Here is an 18,027-nt window from a genome sequence, read left to right on the forward strand (position 1 = left end):
TCTTGTTGCACCTGAGCTAATTTACGGAATCCACGCCAATGAATAATTCACTGGTACTTCCACAGTGCTTCCACAGTGAATACAATACATTGATGACTTGTTTTTTTTTTTTTTGCAAGCAATACTGATGTACATCCACTTTAGTATTATAGGCTGTTTTGTGTATATTTAAGACATCTTAATCTTAACTGGATTGATTTCAATTCCAAGTTGTAACACTAGAAAATGCTGAAGAGTGCAAATCGAGCATACCATAGCGTAGTTCAGGCAGATCACGGAGTCAGGCTCAGCCAATCGCAGTTACATCAGCTGACTGCAGCCGGTCTCAAGCCAGCCCACATCAGCTGACAGCTCAGTCGATTCCCTTCTAAGCATTCTATTGGCATATCTCTCATAGGGTGCTATTTAAGCTGCTGTAACCTGCCTGCTCCCTCTGCAAGCCATTTTTGCAACCCACCTCCACCCCAGCGCCTCCTTTTACTGTGCTGACCTTTATGTCACTCTGTTGTCTGCTCATTCTGTACCCCAGGCAGGGTCTTTAGCTGCTGCTCTCCCTGTCTTAAGCCGTTCCATGTAGGCAGATGGAAGAGCAGAGAGGTGTGCTGTCCCTGCCTCAAGGCTTTCTACGTATGCATATGGAAGGGCAGGGAGGTTCGATGTTCCGACCTTAATCGATGTAATCTCTATCATTGGTGCCTGCTCTGTTCTGTGCCCCATGGGTTTTTTTTGTTGTTGTTGCTGCTCTCCCTGTCTTAAGCCTTTCCATGTAGGCACATGGAAGGGCAGGGAGGTGTGCTCTCCCTGCCTCAAGGCTTTCTACATAGGCGCATGGAAGGGCAGGGAGGTCTCAGAACAGAACCACACCACCAAAATAAACTGTTGCATGTAAATTAAAATTCTTTGACAAAATGGTCCTGACTGAACTGGCATCAATACTTATGCAAGCTTTGTCTCCATCCATCCTCTGTACTGCTTGTCCATTAGGGTTGTGGGGGAAACTGGAGCCAATCCCAGCTGACTTCCGGTGAGAGGCAGGGTACACCCTGGGCAGGTCACCATCTATTGTAGGGCTAACACAGAGAAAAACAACCATTCACACCTATGGGCAACTTAGAGTAGTTGACCTAATCCACAAGTCTTTGGACTGTGGGAGGAAACTGGTGCACCTGGAAGAAACCCACACAGGCATGGGGAGAACATGCACAGTCAATTATGAACCCAGAACCTGCTTGCTATGAGGCGACAGTGCTAACGACTGCACCACAGTGCTGCCCTGTCACTGTATCCCCCTGTGTTTTAAACATTATCTGTCGTATAATTTGGCATATTATTGTTTATAGAAGAAGGAGTCAGTATTTGTCACATACACACATACCATTAGCGTACACTGAAATTCTTTGTCTGCATTTAACCCATCTGAAGCAGTGAACACACACACACCCAGAGCAGTGGGCAGCAGGTCATTACCTGGGGAGCTGTTAGGGGTCAGGTGCCTTGGTCAAGGGCAATTCAGCCATGGGTGTAGAGCAGGGGTGGGCAATTATTTTTTCCATAGGGCCACATGAGAAACAGAAAATTTTGTGGAGGGCCGGACCAAAAGGCTGAACTAAATTCTGCATAATATTAATTGTATTTCTTTATATAAAGCAATAAATATCATTGTTTTTACAAGCTGCTAAGACTGGTAAGAGTATGGAAGAAACGAGGTTGCCTTACAAAAAATGTCATTTATTCAATCAAATTTCCCAAAACAATGGTTAACAAAATGTGAACGTTTGTACCATTTTTTTCAGTCACATTCACCCCAAAACACAATAAAGACATCACAATATTGTCTTTCTACTCCAAATATCAAACAAGATACATCATATTATAATAATGATGCCCACATTTGTAGTCTAATCACCTCATTTGGTGTTTTTTATTTGTTCAGTGAGAGAAATCTAGTCTCTGTTGGTCTTTAACGAGTGCATCAGAGTCAGGTTGAATGTCTGAAGTGGAGATGCGAAGCACAGCTGACAGATGATCATCAGTCGATTCGGTGTAGGTATCAGATCTACAGATCGGCTCGGGCTCCGGCGCCTGCTGGTGACGTCACACTATATGATTGGCTGGACCGTTTGAAGGATGACGTACAAGTTTGTGGTTGGTCTGGACAAATTACGGAAGTAGTTATCGCGGGATTAGGTTTCGTGGGATTTCATGTCATGTTCATGTCGCGCGCGTTGCGTTTTTGTTGAACACAACTTCAAAATAAAAGCAATGCACATTCAGTCCATGCATGAGGTAAAATTAGAAAATACGTTTATTTTGTAATTTCTAATTAACCTTACGCGGGCCGGTCAGAATGAACCAAAGGGCCGGATGCGGCCCGCGGGCCGGAAAATGCCCAGGCCTGGTGTAGAGGGAGGGGAAAGTGCTGTTCATTCACTCCCACCACCCACACATTTTCCTGCTAGTCCAAGGAATCGAGCCGGTTACCTTTTGGTCCCAAAACTTTCAGCCATGGTCCTAATTCAGCATCACAGTTATTTTAAAAAAAATCAGAGACTAATGTAATTAGACTTTTTTTTATAGAGTTTAAATAAAATTATACCTCTTTATATTTTCAGATGGCCATCACATATGGGAGATGGAAGCCAAAGTTGAAAAGGACTCCTTTAAACCTGTAAGTCATTCTATTTGACAACTTTACACACACACACACACACACACACACACAAAGCTTTTACATATCTAATCTATCATTAAAAATATCATGCCAGATGATGAAAGCTGTTTGCAAGAACTGACAAGCCAAAGCCTTGCCCCATACAAATATATACCATGTACATTACCAGTCAAAAGTTTGTACACCCCTACCCTTAGAAGGGCTTTCTTCATGTTTACTATTCTACTAAATATTTACTAGTCTAGTGTACTGAAACGTTTTACTGGTAGTGTATCAATTTAACTTCTGAGTCTAGCAATGGCTATACATCCTGAATATACACACACATACCTAACAGGCATATACACTTCAGTTCAAATATGTACACACACTCTCTGCCCTCTCAGTGACTGACTGACTCATTCTTCTAGAGCTTAGTGGCCACAGTTTGGGTTTTGGGAATAGTCACTGTCTATGTGTGAGGCAGTACACCTGCTCCCTATAAACACAGACACACACACACGCGCACATACACACATGCACACTATTAAAGCATGTCTGTCTACAGGCCCTTAAGCATAGACTGTTGGAACAGGCCCATTTTAAACACAGGCAATACCTAGCCAGTGGCGTCCAAAGCAACATGGAATTTGCTTGACTTGAATGAACTATTAGCCTTTTGTCTCAGTCTGGGAATGTGACTGAACGGATCGCCATCTGAAGCACTGGTCTTATAATTTTAGCATGTTTATAGCAGAGACAAACACTTCCTAATTCTTATATTGAAAGGACTTTCTAATTGTGTTTTATAGGATGGAATACTTCATACCCAAAACAACACGAGTCTCTTATACTGCAGATTGCTTTTACAGTGTTGTGCACTGACCTGTTTTCAGGCTTATTTTTGGGCAAATTATGTAAACCGCAGAACGTTTTGCATTAAGCTTAATAGTAACGCAAAATCTCAGCACATTCATTTATGTTCATATATATTCATATATATATATAGTCATTATAAATCATATTAAGCTGTCCTCTTGATTTGAGATAAAACACCATTTTCATTTAGTGGCACAGTAAATTTGAATAATGATATTGAACAAGTTTTTTTTTTTTTGGTACTTTGTGTTGGTTCATAACTTTACGAGGCTTCCACACCCGTTTCCAGTGCTCGCTCAGTGAATAAGGACCATCTGCCAGAATGATGTACAACCCCGATTCCAAAAAAGTTGGGACAAAGTACAAATTGTAAATAAAAACGGAATGCAATAATTTACAAATCTCAAAAACTGATATTGTATTCACAATAGAACACAGACAACATATCAAATGTCGAAAGTGAGACATTTTGAAATTTCATGCCAAATATTGGCTCATTTGAAATTTCATGACAGCAACACATCTCAAAAAAGTTGGGACGGGGCAATAAGAGGCTGGAAAAGTTAAAAGTACAAAAAAGGAACAGCTGGAGGACCAAATTGCAACTCATTAGGTCAATTGGCAATAGGTCATTAACATGACTGGGTATAAAAAGAGCATCTTGGAGTGGCAGCGGCTCTCAGAAGTAAAGATGGGAAGAGGATCACCAATCCCCCTAATTCTGCGCCGACAAATAGCGGAGCAATATCAGAAAGGAGTTCGACCGACAGTGTAAAATTGCAAAGAGTTTGAACATATCATCATCTACAGTGCATAATATCATCAAAAGATTCAGAGAATCTGGAAGAATCTGTGTGTAAGGGTCAAGGCCGGAAAACCATACTGGGTGCCCGTGATCTTCGGGCCCTTAGACGGCACTGCATCACATACAGGCATGCTTCTGTATTGGAAATCACAAAATGGGCTCAGGAATATTTCCAGAATATTCCTGAATTCCACGGTGAATTGTGTGAACACAATTCACCGTGCCATCCGCCGTTGCCAGCTAAAACTCTATAGTTCAAAGAAGAAGCCGTATCTAAACATGATCCAGAAGCGCAGACGTCTTCTCTGGGCCAAGGCTCATTTAAAATGGACTGTGGCAAAGTGGAAAACTGTTCTGTGGTCAGACGAATCAAAATTTGAAGTTCTTTATGGAAATCAGGGACGCCGTGTCATTCGGACTAAAGAGGAGAAGGACGACCCAAGTTGTTATCAGCGCTCAGTTCAGAAGCCTGCATCTCTGATGGTATGGGGTTGCATTAGTGCGTGTGGCATGGGCAGCTTACACATCTGGAAAGACACCATCAATGCTGAAAGGTATATCCAGGTTCTAGAGCAACATATGCTCCCATCCAGACGACGTATCTTTCAGGGAAGACCTTGCATTTTCCAACATGACAATGCCAAACCACATACTGCATCAATTACAGCATCATGGCTGCGTAGAAGAAGGGTCCGGGTACTGAACTGGCCAGCCGGCAGTCCAGATCTTTCACCCACAGAAAACATTTGGCGCATCATAAAATGGAAGATATGACAAAAAAGACCTAAGACAGTTGAGCAACTAGAATCCTACATTAGACAAGAATGGGTTAACATTCCTATCCCTAAACTTGAGCAACTTGTCTCCTCAGTCCCCAGACGTTTACAGACTGTTGTAAAGAGAAAAGGGGATGTCTCACAGTGGTAAACATGGCCTTGTCCCAACTTTTTTGAGATGTGTTGTTGTCATGAAATTTAAAATCACCTAATTTTTCTCTTTAAATGATGCATTTTCTCAGTTTAAACATTTGATATGTCATCTATGTTCTATTCTGAATAAAATATGGAATTTTGAAACTTCCACATCATTGCATTCCGTTTTTATTTACAATTTATACTTTGCCCCAACTTTTTTGGAATCGGAGTTGTATTAATGTGTACCTTTTTTTTATAATGCTGACTTAGATTTCTGCCCTTCCCTCACCCTCTGTCTGTATTTCAATATTTTTTCAATATGAAACATTTTGTAACTCACTCGAAACCACATGCTTGCTTGTGTCTCATAAGTTGCCCTATGCACCATGCCAAACTTTTACTCAGCTCCTTGAAGTTGAAGGGATTTCACTTGGTTGCCTCATTCGGTTTCATCTGAGTATAATATCGTACTTATCCTACAGAGAGGGCCATATGAGGCGAGTGTACCCATTATTTAAAACCAAAATGGGAAATGACTTGAGCCAAATACGGGAATAAAATTTGAGTGTTCATTTTGTACTCTATTGGTAGATATAAATTCAACTACAGATTCTTATTCTGGTAAGAAAATAGGTTATCGAGAAGAAAATAGCAAGAAAAAACATTAAGTATGAAGCTGGGTATGAATTTTGTTCTAGCAGTATTCTCTGCATCTGGCTTTGCTCGGCAGCCATGCTGATGTGCTAATATAAATAGTGGCAGTAAGCTCACCTGCACATGCCTCCAAAGCCTGCAAGAAGACTGATGACTTCCTCTTTGGCTACTGTTCAGCACCTCCATCAGTCTGCTCCCAGCCACATGGGGTTCATTTCAGGGTAGGGAGGGATGGGGGGTGAAGACCCTTTTAGAGCAGGACTAGTGGCAAGAGACAGTGCAGCGGTCAAAAGTTCAGCAGCATCTGGAGACAACAAGGAGTTCTGGGTTGTCTTGAGTTCTTGGAAGAACCCTCTTGTCGAGGGTGAAAGGTATGAAAATAACAGTGTGCTACATAGTCTCTCTCTCAACCTCATCTACCCCCATTTCACTGAGCCATAGCCACAGGGTGCCTGTGGTTTCTGGACCCCAGTGATGGTGTGAATTTGAATCACAGACACAATGCAGTCAGTGTTCATTGGTGGCCAGTAAGCCATGTTTATATCTGTGGAAGCCACATGTTTTCACATTTTAAATTCCTTACCTGAGCCTCTGAAATGTAGTGCTTAAGGTCAATGGAGAATAAAATATGTCTTCTGATTGGGCATTTTGTATTTCCTTATATAAATTCTTTTTATATTGTCTTTTTTGTCGCAACAGACAGCTTTGCTTGTGGAGATTCCAACTTACCGAAGCCAAAGAATATCCAGCCCTGTTCTGGTGAACTTCTACATATGCAATGGCAAACGGAAGAGAAGCCAATACCAACGATTCACCTACCTACCATGTAATGGTAAAACATTACTTTCTCTGTGTACACATTTGTCTCAACATAACCTTAAACTTGCAAATAAGGTTAGGAATGGGGATAGTGTTTGTATTTTCTTCTGACTTCATGAAAATTAATGAAATCAAAGCACATAAGCTTCACTTGTTCAGATCTGTTGGTGGTTCTGGCATTTTTGTATGACTGATATTACATGTAAAGTAAAGATAATAGTTTAGGTAAAGTGTCAGTCTTTGTATATTTCAGATAAATAACTTAAATTAACATTAAATTTAAAAAAATCTTTATTTTGAAATACACTGTACTAAAAAAGTAGTAGTAGATGTAGTAATAAAAAAAATTGCATTAATGTGTGAATCCATTTCATATCTCATAGTTTAAACTTCCTTAACGTCTTTTCTTCTCGCTTTCCGTTACTGTAGTCGATCTTTCACGTTTCATTCGCACACTCACGTCCTCCATTTTTCTCTCCGGTTTCAAATTTGTATCCCACAATGCCTTGCACAAATGGGGAAAGCCCACCACGTGATGCATGATGTGGTATCTTGAATTGGGTCATGGTGAAGCAGGAAAAAATAGCGGAGAATTTTGGGCCACATGGCCCTAAATTCATTAATTGTTCTATTTTAAAGAAGACTAATAAAGTTGGAAGTCTGTGATTCGAATTCAGTAACTTTTGGTCCACTGAACAAAAATAATTGGGTGTCAGGGAAAATTCTTTTTATGACGTACACTTCAAAAATCTGAAAGGCCGTCTACCTTTAAATGCTTATTTCAATTAAAAGCTGAAGCTGGTGATCCTTTAGCTTGCTAGTTAACAAGCTCACTCTTTCACAAGCTGTTTTCCTGGCAAATAGCAGCAGCCCCGAAATTAATTTTCAGTATTTTAATGTTGTATCAAGTAAAATTTTGTTGCCCTTAATCACATAAGCCTTGCTGGCTAAACATGCTTAAAACTGGAAGTTTATTTGAGGTACTGGTGTGGTTTTAGTTATCATAATGCCAGCTCATTTTATTTCGTAAAGTTGTGTGTGTGTGTGTGTGTGTGTGTGTGTGTGTGTGTGTGTGTGTGTGTGTGTGTGTGTGTGTGTGTTGTAAACAGTATAAAGGGAGGAAGGATTTACTGCATCAATTCTACACTGTCTCAGTCATATTTCTAAAGAAATTAAGCAACACATCTACAAACACACAAACTAATTCAAAATGATTTGCCCTCAAATGTTATAGAGTTCAAAACAGTGATGCTGCTGCTCATCTTCGTTTGAAGATTCAAAACAATTTGAATTGCAGACATTTTACTGTCTTATTCAGTGAAAGTGGTTAAGCTAAAGAGTTCTTCTCATTGCTAAAACCATCTCAATAAACATGTTCTTTTCCATACCTGTTACATTATACAAGGTCTGGAAAGGCGACACTTGGGTGGAGTTGACTGTGTGAATGCTATTATTCAGATGCCAACTGATTGCCAGAAGAAAAGGTTTAAAAAAGGGCCAAACCACCACTAATTGCCTCAGGATTAGGGTGCCTAACCAGTGGGTGGTTCAAAGTAATGATTCATAGGCTGCCGAACCCAGCCCTGCCCTGTCTCCTTCAGCTCTGGCCACTGTAAAGCCTCTCTGTCCCCTCTGACAGTGTTCCACTGTCCTCTTAGCTGACACACTGGACACACCACAGAGGCCATGGGTACATCCACAGCAACCAACAAGCTGAATAACAGAAATGCAATGAATAATACTCTTAGGTAATGCAGTATAATATCACTTTATGATGATAATTACTTCCTACTGAATAGTGTAGCTTTGATAAACGGTATATGTCCTTTTAAAGACGCTACTGAATAGAATTTTGATTCACAGGGGGAAAAAAATATATGGCCAGTGCAAATATACTGAATATAGTCCATTAGAATTAATCTAACATTTCTTAAGATAAAGAATAAACCAAATATATGATCATTAACAATGTCTAGGAATAGTTGTAATCATTTAACCTTGAAAACACATGCTGTTGGCTAATTTGTCTAATTTTAAGCATTTATTTCAAGATTATTTGCCAGAAGAAAATTTAAAGCTTGAAATGTACAAAAGCATCTAAAAACAAAGTGAATAATCTTATATTTTATTATAAAAATCTCAAAGTGGGCGGCACAGTGGTGTAGTGGTTAGCGCTGTCGCCTCACAGCAAGAAGGTCCGGGTTCGAGCCCCGTGGCCGGCGAGGACCTTTCTGTGTGGAGTTTGCATGTTCTCCCCGTGTCCGCGTGGGTTTCCTCCGGGTGCTCCGGTTTCCCCCACAGTCCAAAGACATGCAGGTTAGGTTAACTGGTGACTCTAAATTGACCGTAGGTGTGAATGTGAGTGTGAATGGTTGTCTGTGTCTATGTGTCAGCCCTGTGATGACCTGGCGACTTGTCCAGGGTGTACCCCGCCTTTCGCCCGTAGTCAGCTGGGATAGGCTCCAGCTTGCCTGCGACCCTGTAGGACAGGATAAAGCGGCTAGAGATAATGAGATGAGATGAGAAATCTCAAAGTAAGAAATATCTGCTGATAGACCAAGATGATGTCAATTTATTATCTAGTATCATCGGAAATACTAGTTAAAACCGAACATATTCAATATATTTTTGCGTTCTAAAATATTGTTTTTTTTTTTCAGTTTTGACTGTAGATACTAATTTAGGGTTCATATTGCACCTGCTAACTTGGCTAGTTGGTGATTATTCTTAAAAGCCGAGCACCTGTGCAATTTGGCAAGTTAATTTCCAGCTTCCTTATTCCTTGACGAAATTGATCAACAAGTGTTTGAGATTTTGTAATTGCCTTACAGTCGTGTTATCTTAAAAAACAACTAACTTAGAGTGTACTTCAGAAACTTGTACTGGCTAGCAAACTTGATTAGCTTGGCAGCTTGGAGTGTTTTGTCAGCTGGTAACTGCCTAAGCGGTCAGACTAAACTGCAGTCTTAAGCAGGGATAGTCCATGAAGATGAAGCTATCTAGCTAATAGCTAACAAAACCACTTAAAGTTATAAGACAGTCTCTTGCCTTAAATGATCAACAGTGATCAGGGCATGTGCATGATGTGTAATCTAATGAAAACTTGCTGTTTTGATGAATGACGAACCAAGATTTCTTTGTTGACAAGTTTGTGGTTTTCAAAAAAAAAAAAGTGTTACCATACTGTGTAGAGGCTAAAGCATAAGGAAAGACATCTGAGGCATCTCCTAGACATTATCATGTGACTGATGGCTCATTTCCTTCTGCTGGGTCTAGGTGTCTAGGGTTTATTTTAAAATTTGAGCAGTCAGACCTGCCTCAACAGCTCCTCTAATGCATGCTGCTGATAGGTTACTGAGCCAGCTAATTTGCTGGGTATAAGTGTGTGTGGTGATGAATCATGGCCCAATCTCAAAGAAAGATCTTATGTGTTGTAATATTGTGGTCTATAGATGTGTGGGTGGTGGACAATAGGGAAGTGATAACTTATACCACACAGCAATGGGCAGCACACTTTATTCTGAGGTCCCACATTCCTCTGATATTCACACAGATCATTCCCAGTGTCTCTTCTTACTTCTCATCTCATTATCTCTAGCCGCTTTATCCTTCTACAGGGTCGCAGGCAAGCTGGAGCCTATCCCAGCTGACTACGGGCGAAAGGCGGGGTACACCCTGGACAAGTCGCCAGGTCATCACAGGGCTGACACATAGACACAGACAACCATTCACACTCACATTCACACCTACAGTCAATTTAGAGTCACCAGTTAACCTAACCTGCATGTCTTTGGACTGTGGGGGAAACCAGAGCAAACCCACGCGGACACGGGGAGAACATGCAAACTCCACACAGAAAGGCCCTCGCCGGCCCCGGGGCTCGAACCCAGGACCTTCTTGCTGTGAGGCGACAGCGCTAACCACTACACCACCATGCCGCCCTCTCTTCTTACTTTCGAAACCTATTTTATCTGAGAGGAACAAGGTTTTTGCATTCATATTTGAATATTTTTTGCATATTAGCCAGACGCCTTTTTCATTCCAGAAAAATAATTTTTCATTCATTCGTTCATTCTCTTGGTACTATTAAATTGAACAATGAAGCATGCTGTTACAGGAAAATAATCATGACTGGGGTGGTGCGATACAACCCAACTTGAAGCAAAGTTACTGTTACCATCCTGAATTACCATTGATTACTTTCCAGTAACAACACATCCCAAAATGTTTTATTCCTCTTATGTTGTATTTAATAAAACAACTGCACATTTTCGTTTGTCCCCCCATTACTGTTGCGATTAATTTTGTGGAACATTCATGAAAAAAAAACAAGTTAGTTCCTGCTATCACTTATGCAACTATAAACAGTCATTCCCTCACCAGGAACTGTAGAATGTAGGACTTGTTCTACTTATTCTTAACACAAGGCTTAAGACAGCAGTAGCTTTTATTAAAACCCCATTTCCAAAAAAAAAAAAAAAATGGCACTGTGTAAAATGTAAATAAAAACAGAATGTGATGTTTTGTAACTCATGGAAACTCAATACAGTATTTATTTAATTTTAAAAAAGTGAAGACAAATGCTGAAATTGAGAAATTTGATTGTTGTTTAAAAAATATATGCTCGTTTTGAACATGACGCCAGCAACACATTTCACAAACGTTTACCTCTGTGTTACATCACCTCTACTTTCAACAACACTGTAAATGTTAGGGAACTGAGGAGACCAATTGCTGTAGTTTTGACAGTGAAATGTCATCCCATTCTTGCCTGATATAGGATTTTAATTGCTCAACAGTTCAGGGTCATCATTGTCATATTTTATGTTTCATAATGCACCAAATGTTTTCAATGGGTGACAGGTCGAGACTGCAGGCAGGCCAGTTTAGTACCCAGACTCTTACAACAGAGCACAGTTGTAATACATGCAGGACACAGTTTGGCATTGTCCTGCTGAAATAAGTAAGGCCTTACCTGGAAAAAATAAAATAAAATAAAATAAAAATCATCTGGATGGCAGCATGTAGCTCCAAAACCTGTATATATCATTCAGCATTAATGATGCCTTCCCAGCTGTACAAGCTACCCATGCCATGTGCACTAATGCACCCTCATACCATCACAGATGCTAGCTTTTGAACTGTGCACTGATAAGAAGTCGTATGGTCCCTCTCCTCTTTAGCCTGGAGGACGTGGTGTCCAAGATTTCTAAAAATAATTTCAAATTTCAATTCGTCAGACCTCTGACGATTTTCCACTTCGCCTCAGTCCATTGGAAAAGAGCTCGGGCCTAGAAAAGGTGGCGGTGTTTCTGGATATTGTTTATATCTGGTTTTAACTTGCATTTGTGAATGCAGTAATACAGACGATGGTTTTCTGAAGTGTTCCTGAGCCCATGCAGTGATTTCCACTACAGACCTGTGTCTGCTTTTAATGCAGTGTCACCTGAGACCCTGAAGATCACAGTCATCCAATGTCAGTTTTCAGCCTTGTCTCTTGCATACAGAGATTTCTCCAGATTCTCTGAATCTTTTAATGATATCATGTACCATAGATGATGTGATCCCCAAATTCTTTGCAATTTTACACTGAGTAACGTTATTCTTAAATTGTTGCACTGTTTGCCCACACAGTCTTTCACAGAGCGGTGAACCCCTCCCCATCTTTACTTCTGAGAGACTCCGCCTCTCTGGGATGCTCTGTTTATACCCAATCATGTTACTGACCTGTTGCCTATTATTATCCATCCATCCATCCATCCATCCATTATCTGTAGCTGCTTATCCTGTTCTACAGGGTCGCAGGCAAGCTGGAGCCTATCCCAGCTGACTATGGGTGAGAGACACCCTGGACAAGGTTATCGCAGGGCTGACACAGAGAAAAACAACCATTCACACTCACACCTACGGTCAATTTAGAGCCACCAATTAGCCTAACCTGCATGTCTTTGGGCTGTGGGGGAAACCGGAGCACCCGGAGGAAACCCACGCAGACACAGGGAGAACATGCAAACTCCACACAGAAAGGCTCTCGCTGGCCACTGGGCTCGAACCCAGGACCTTCTTGTTGTGAGGTGACAGTGCTAACCACTACACCACCGTGCCACCTATTATTATTATTATGATTATTATTATTATTATTATTATAGCATTACACAACTTTGCCAATCTTTTGTTGCCCCGTCCCAAATTTTTTTGAAACATTGTTGCTGGCATTAAATTAAAAAAAAGCACATATTTTTCTTAAAACAATAAAATGTTGTCTTTGTAATATTTTCATTGAAATATATGATTTCCATGATTTGCAAATCATCACATTCTTTTTTTAAATTTACAGTTTACATAGCATCCCAGCTTTTTTGGAAATGGGGTTGTACATTATGCATTATGTCCAAATATAGAAAGTTTCTTTTCCAGCTGTGGTAATGATTGCACAGCACGGTTGTTTATAGCACCCCAGGACTGTACACAATACAAGTTGCAGTAGCTGTGAAGAAATATTATAAACTATATAGCACTATAAATATCAGATTTATACAAAAGTGGCCTGCATGTTGTCAATGCAAAGACCATCTTCACAGAAGAGAGTTATTAGAGTGCCATAAACAAGAACAAGCTTTAAAGCACATAAATAAACAATGGCTTAATAATCCTGATGAACATTCAGTTCACTGTTGGAGTGAGAAAGCCTTGCTGATAGATTCTAAAGAAATCAAGCTTGTCTGGCATCTTTGCATTGTGAAAATTAAATAAAAATAATTTATATATATATATATATATATATATATATATATATATATATATATATATATATATATATATATATATATATATATTTCTTAATTTCCCTGAGGGAACCCTCCCAAAGGGATCAATAAAGTTTTATCTAATCTAATATATAATGAAAACTTGGAATATATAGTTGAGCAGTGCAATGTGGCTTTTTGATTTTTACAAACACATGAAATACTATTTTTTTTTTTTAATAGGCATAAAGACCTGTATCTGTAACATATTAAATAGTTTCTTGACTGCTAATTAATTAAACTCTTTTGGAACTGAAGCTTCCTGCCTCGAAGTTTCTCATAATATACGCTTAAAGTGTGTTACTGCTCGGGAAAGCTCCAACGAAAATAGTCTCTTTTATTATAGAAACAGCTGGAAGGCTCATGTGGTGATGATTCATCCCTTTTTTCCCCGTCTTTCTTTAAATATTTTCAGCTGGGCGGGAGTGCGACGCCTCAGACACACAGTCTCATTGATGAGAATGTTTGTTTGGCTCTGGGTATCCTAGCCACGAGCCCACTCGTTTGCACCAGCTCATGTGACCCCTTACGATCCAGCAGTGTTTGTTTATTCATGTTTTCTTTTTTTTTTTCATTTGAGACCTCTCTGTCTTTCTTTCACAGTTCCCACCATAAAGACAGAGCCACATGATGACTATGAGCTGCCTCGCCTGTGTGCACAGCAGCACTCCCCTAACCTCACCAAGCCATATTATGCTCTGCAAACTGTGCCTGCCATGATGCCTTCAGAACACAGAGCCTGTGTGACAGCCACTTATGGCCCTCAGAGACTCACAGCAAAGCCTTCGTCCCTGTCGTGCTCCTCCTCCTCTCCCAGCACCAGCCCTAAACTGCAGGATCTCTCGCCCACACACTTCTCTCCTCAGTGCCTCTCTCCAGGCTCGAATCCTGGGCTTCAGCCAAGTGCCATCCCTCACGTCTCGGCCATCCAGCCCACGCCTGGCCGCTACCAGCAGTCTGTCCTCTACCCATCAGGCAGTGCATCCTCTTCTCCTGGCTCCCATCCATCTACCCCGAGTTCAGCACCTGAACTCATCTTCACTCCCAGTCACAGTTTGACCCAGTCTCCAGTCACAGGTGAGGCGACAGAGCTGCCTAAAGTTCCAGTCAGGAGTGGGGCATCTCCTCTTTTACAGGATGAAGGAGCACCTGCTACGCTGGCCATCAGCATCAAACAGGAACCACAAGAACTGGATCAAATGTATCTAGATGATGGTAAGTCGCAAAGCACTGCACTAGCACAATGACAATGAATCATTCTCAAATGCAGTGATTATTTTTTTATTCCCCTTAACTGACTTTTAGACCTTACATAAACTTTGCTTTTAATTTAACTCCAAAACTGAAAGTGGACACAAAATGAGTTCCAGAATTTCTGCTAAAATAAAATAAGTTAGAAAGCAGACAACCAACAATCAAATGATAGATAGATAGATAGATAGATAGATAGATAGATAGATAGATAGATAGATAGATAGATGGATGGATGGATGGATGGATAGATGGATGGATGGATGGATGGATGGATGGATGGATGGATGCTCAGAGATAAGATATAGACTGGTCAGCCATAAAAAAAAAATACACTGAGAGGTGAAGTGAATAACATTGATTATCTCATTACAATGGCATCTGTCAAGGGGTGGGATATATTAGGCAGAAAGTGAACAGTCAGTTCAAGAAATTGATGTGTTGGAAGCAGGAAAAATGGGCAAGTTTAAGATTCTGAACGACTTTGACAAGGGCCAAATTGTGATGGCTAGATGACTGGGTCTGAGCATCTCCAAAATGGCACATCTTGTGGGTTGTTCCCGGTATGCAGTGGTTAGGGCCTACCAAGTGTTCCAAGGAAGGACAACCGATGAACCTGTACTGTCACACAAACTGGTGAAAAAAGTTAAGGATGGCTCAAGCAAAAAGGTGTCAGCATTAACTTTTTCAGCAGTTTATTCTACAGTAGCTCTTCTGTGGGATTGGACCATATGGGCTAGCCTTCGTGCCTCAGGTGAATCAATGAGCCTTCGACACCCATGACCCTGTTGTCGGTTCACTGGCTGTCCTTCCTTGGACCACTTTTGATAGGTACTAAGCACTGCATACCAAGAACATTCAACAAGATGTGCCATTTTGGAGATGCTCAGACCCAGTCATCCAACCATCACAATTTGGCCCTTGTCAAAGTCACTCCGATCCTTACACTTGCCCATTTTTCCTGTTTCCAACACATCAACTTCAAGAACTGATTGTCCTCTTGTTGCCTAATATATCCCATCCCTTGACATATATCATTGTAACAACATAATCGATGTAATTAGCTTTACCTGTCAGTGTTTTTTCATTTTATGGCTGATCGGTGTATAGCTGTACTCAACATTTATTTTCATAATATTTATGAAAATTATTATCTGCTCAGATGGATGGCACACTCCAACTGACTTGAAGAAACTATTTTTTGTCTATTTTGTCTAATGAATTTAGTTGACTTTTTTTTTCTGCCAATTTTTGTTAATTTTCTGATGTATTTTGAGTCACTGTAATTCTGGAAGAAGCACCTGTGACCAAAGCAAGGCTTTTAAGCAAAGACAAAGGATCTTTTGTTGACTGCCCCATCCTCATCATTGAAAAAGTACACATCTGCTTCTAATTACAGAGCTGTCAGAAACTATAAAGTCTGTAATACACACTGTGAACGCCATTCAATACATTTTCATTTGGTTCAATTTTAGCAGCTCATAAAAAGTCCAGATATTATACAGACACAAATAAACACATTATTATGGGTTAACCTAAGTCTTAGGGAAAAATGCTTAATATGCATTACTTCATTGCAAAGGCTACTATATACACAGGCAGTTTAATTCAATGTGACTTGGCGCCAAAATGCACCACGTCATGTGAGTAGCCAGAGTGTTCAAATTGGATCAAAACCTATACATGGGCAAAATTTTTTACAAGCAATCAGGACAAAAGCTGTACATGTTTCATTTGCCTCACACTTGAATTATTACTAAAAATTTGTCACAACCAAAATTTGTCAGCCAACCAGAAAGTTTTATGTTAAAATTTTTGAAGTATGCCAGGGGATAAAATAAAAAATAAAAAAAATGACAGCCTGATCTGTTTAACCCTGAGGTGTGAGGTAATGGAGTACAAAAAAAAAAAAAATTCCAAGTATCTCTCTTCACTTGAGTTTTCTTTCACTTTCCAAACAGATCAGTTACATTATAATCTAAATTTTTTTTTTAACTCATAAGTTTTTTCGGACCACAATGGAAATAAGACTTTTACACTTTGTTGTGCTGTCCTTGGTTTTAGTTTCATGTATTTAGTTCAACTGTATATTGTCCTACTTACATGTAATTTTACCTTAATAAATCTATATATCTATTTATCTGGAAGCTTGTGGCAACAAGAACATGGGCACCAACGATCCAAGCCAATCAAATCAAATTTATTGATCTTTTGCGTTGCTTATTTCTACAAAAAGTTCTCCAATTTACATTTGGTAGTGTTTGTATTACTGTTTAACTCTACTGTGTTACAATATTCATACTAACATAATAGCCATACTATTTAGTACATCTAGTAATCTTTGTTGGTACAACTAAACCAGTATCGAATGTTGAGGGCAAAAAAGTATTTCTTTATGGTATGTAGTTAAGAATTAAACACAATGGGAGGGTGGGACGACACATTTTTATCAATTTATAGTTATCGTATCTTACAATGTGTAATATCTGGTGAACATCTCATCTCATCTCATTATCTCTAGCCGCTTTATCCTGTTCTACAGGGTCGCAGGCAAGCTGGAGCCTATCCCAGCTGACTACGGGCGAAAGGCGGGGTACACCCTGGACAAGTCGCCAGGTCATCACAGGGCTGACACATAGACACAGACAACCATTCACACTCACATTCACACCTACGGTCAATTTAGAGTCACCAGGTAACCTAACCTGCATGTCTTTGGACTGTGGGGGAAACCGGAGCACCCGGAGGAAACCCACGCGGACACTGGGAGAACATGCAAACTCCACACAGAAAGGCCCTCGCCGGCCACGGGGCTCGAACCCGGACCTTCTTGCTGTGAGGCGACAGCGCTAACCACTACACCACCGTGCCGCCCGGTGAACATGTTAGTCGTTATTTCTTACATTGTAGGTGCTATAACCAGTTGTCCCCTCACCAGCCTAGAAGTTATTAGGACAAAAATATATAAATAAATAAATAAATAAATAAATGCCTGCCCTGTTGCTGAGCAAAACCCACCATCCTTTAAACTTTCCAGCATGTAAAGAATTAAAGGAACACCTTTACCTTTTTACACAGGGGAAACTCCTTGCAAAATGCTGAATAACGCCTTCACCGTACCAACAATTACACCCATTTTTAAATCTGTTTTGGTGGCGCATCCACCATGCAAGTCCCTGTGAAACAATATTGCATTCGAACTAGCATATAAATAGTGTATAAGTCTGTGATTGGTTTTGCAGTTGGAAG

At 40.2% G+C, this 18,027-nt stretch overlaps 1 protein-coding gene across 2 annotated transcripts in view; it reads left to right on the top strand.

Moving 5' to 3' along the window:
* The window catches only part of nfatc1 (nuclear factor of activated T cells 1), an 84,585-nt gene that overhangs the window by 50,034 nt on the left and 16,524 nt on the right, over positions 1–18,027 (top strand). Inside the window, exons 7-9 of one of the 2 annotated variants that reach the window (XM_060942020.1) lie at positions 2,613–2,668; positions 6,602–6,734; positions 14,131–14,742. In XM_060942020.1, the coding sequence (XP_060798003.1) occupies positions 2,613–2,668; positions 6,602–6,734; positions 14,131–14,742 (801 nt within the window). The remainder of the gene's footprint in view (positions 1–2,612; positions 2,669–6,601; positions 6,735–14,130; positions 14,743–18,027) is intronic. The other variant, XM_060942021.1, reaches the window with a different exon arrangement.

The sequence above is a fragment of the Neoarius graeffei genome, chromosome 16 (assembly GCF_027579695.1).
Source record: "Neoarius graeffei isolate fNeoGra1 chromosome 16, fNeoGra1.pri, whole genome shotgun sequence".
Taxonomy (NCBI): domain Eukaryota; kingdom Metazoa; phylum Chordata; class Actinopteri; order Siluriformes; family Ariidae; genus Neoarius; species Neoarius graeffei.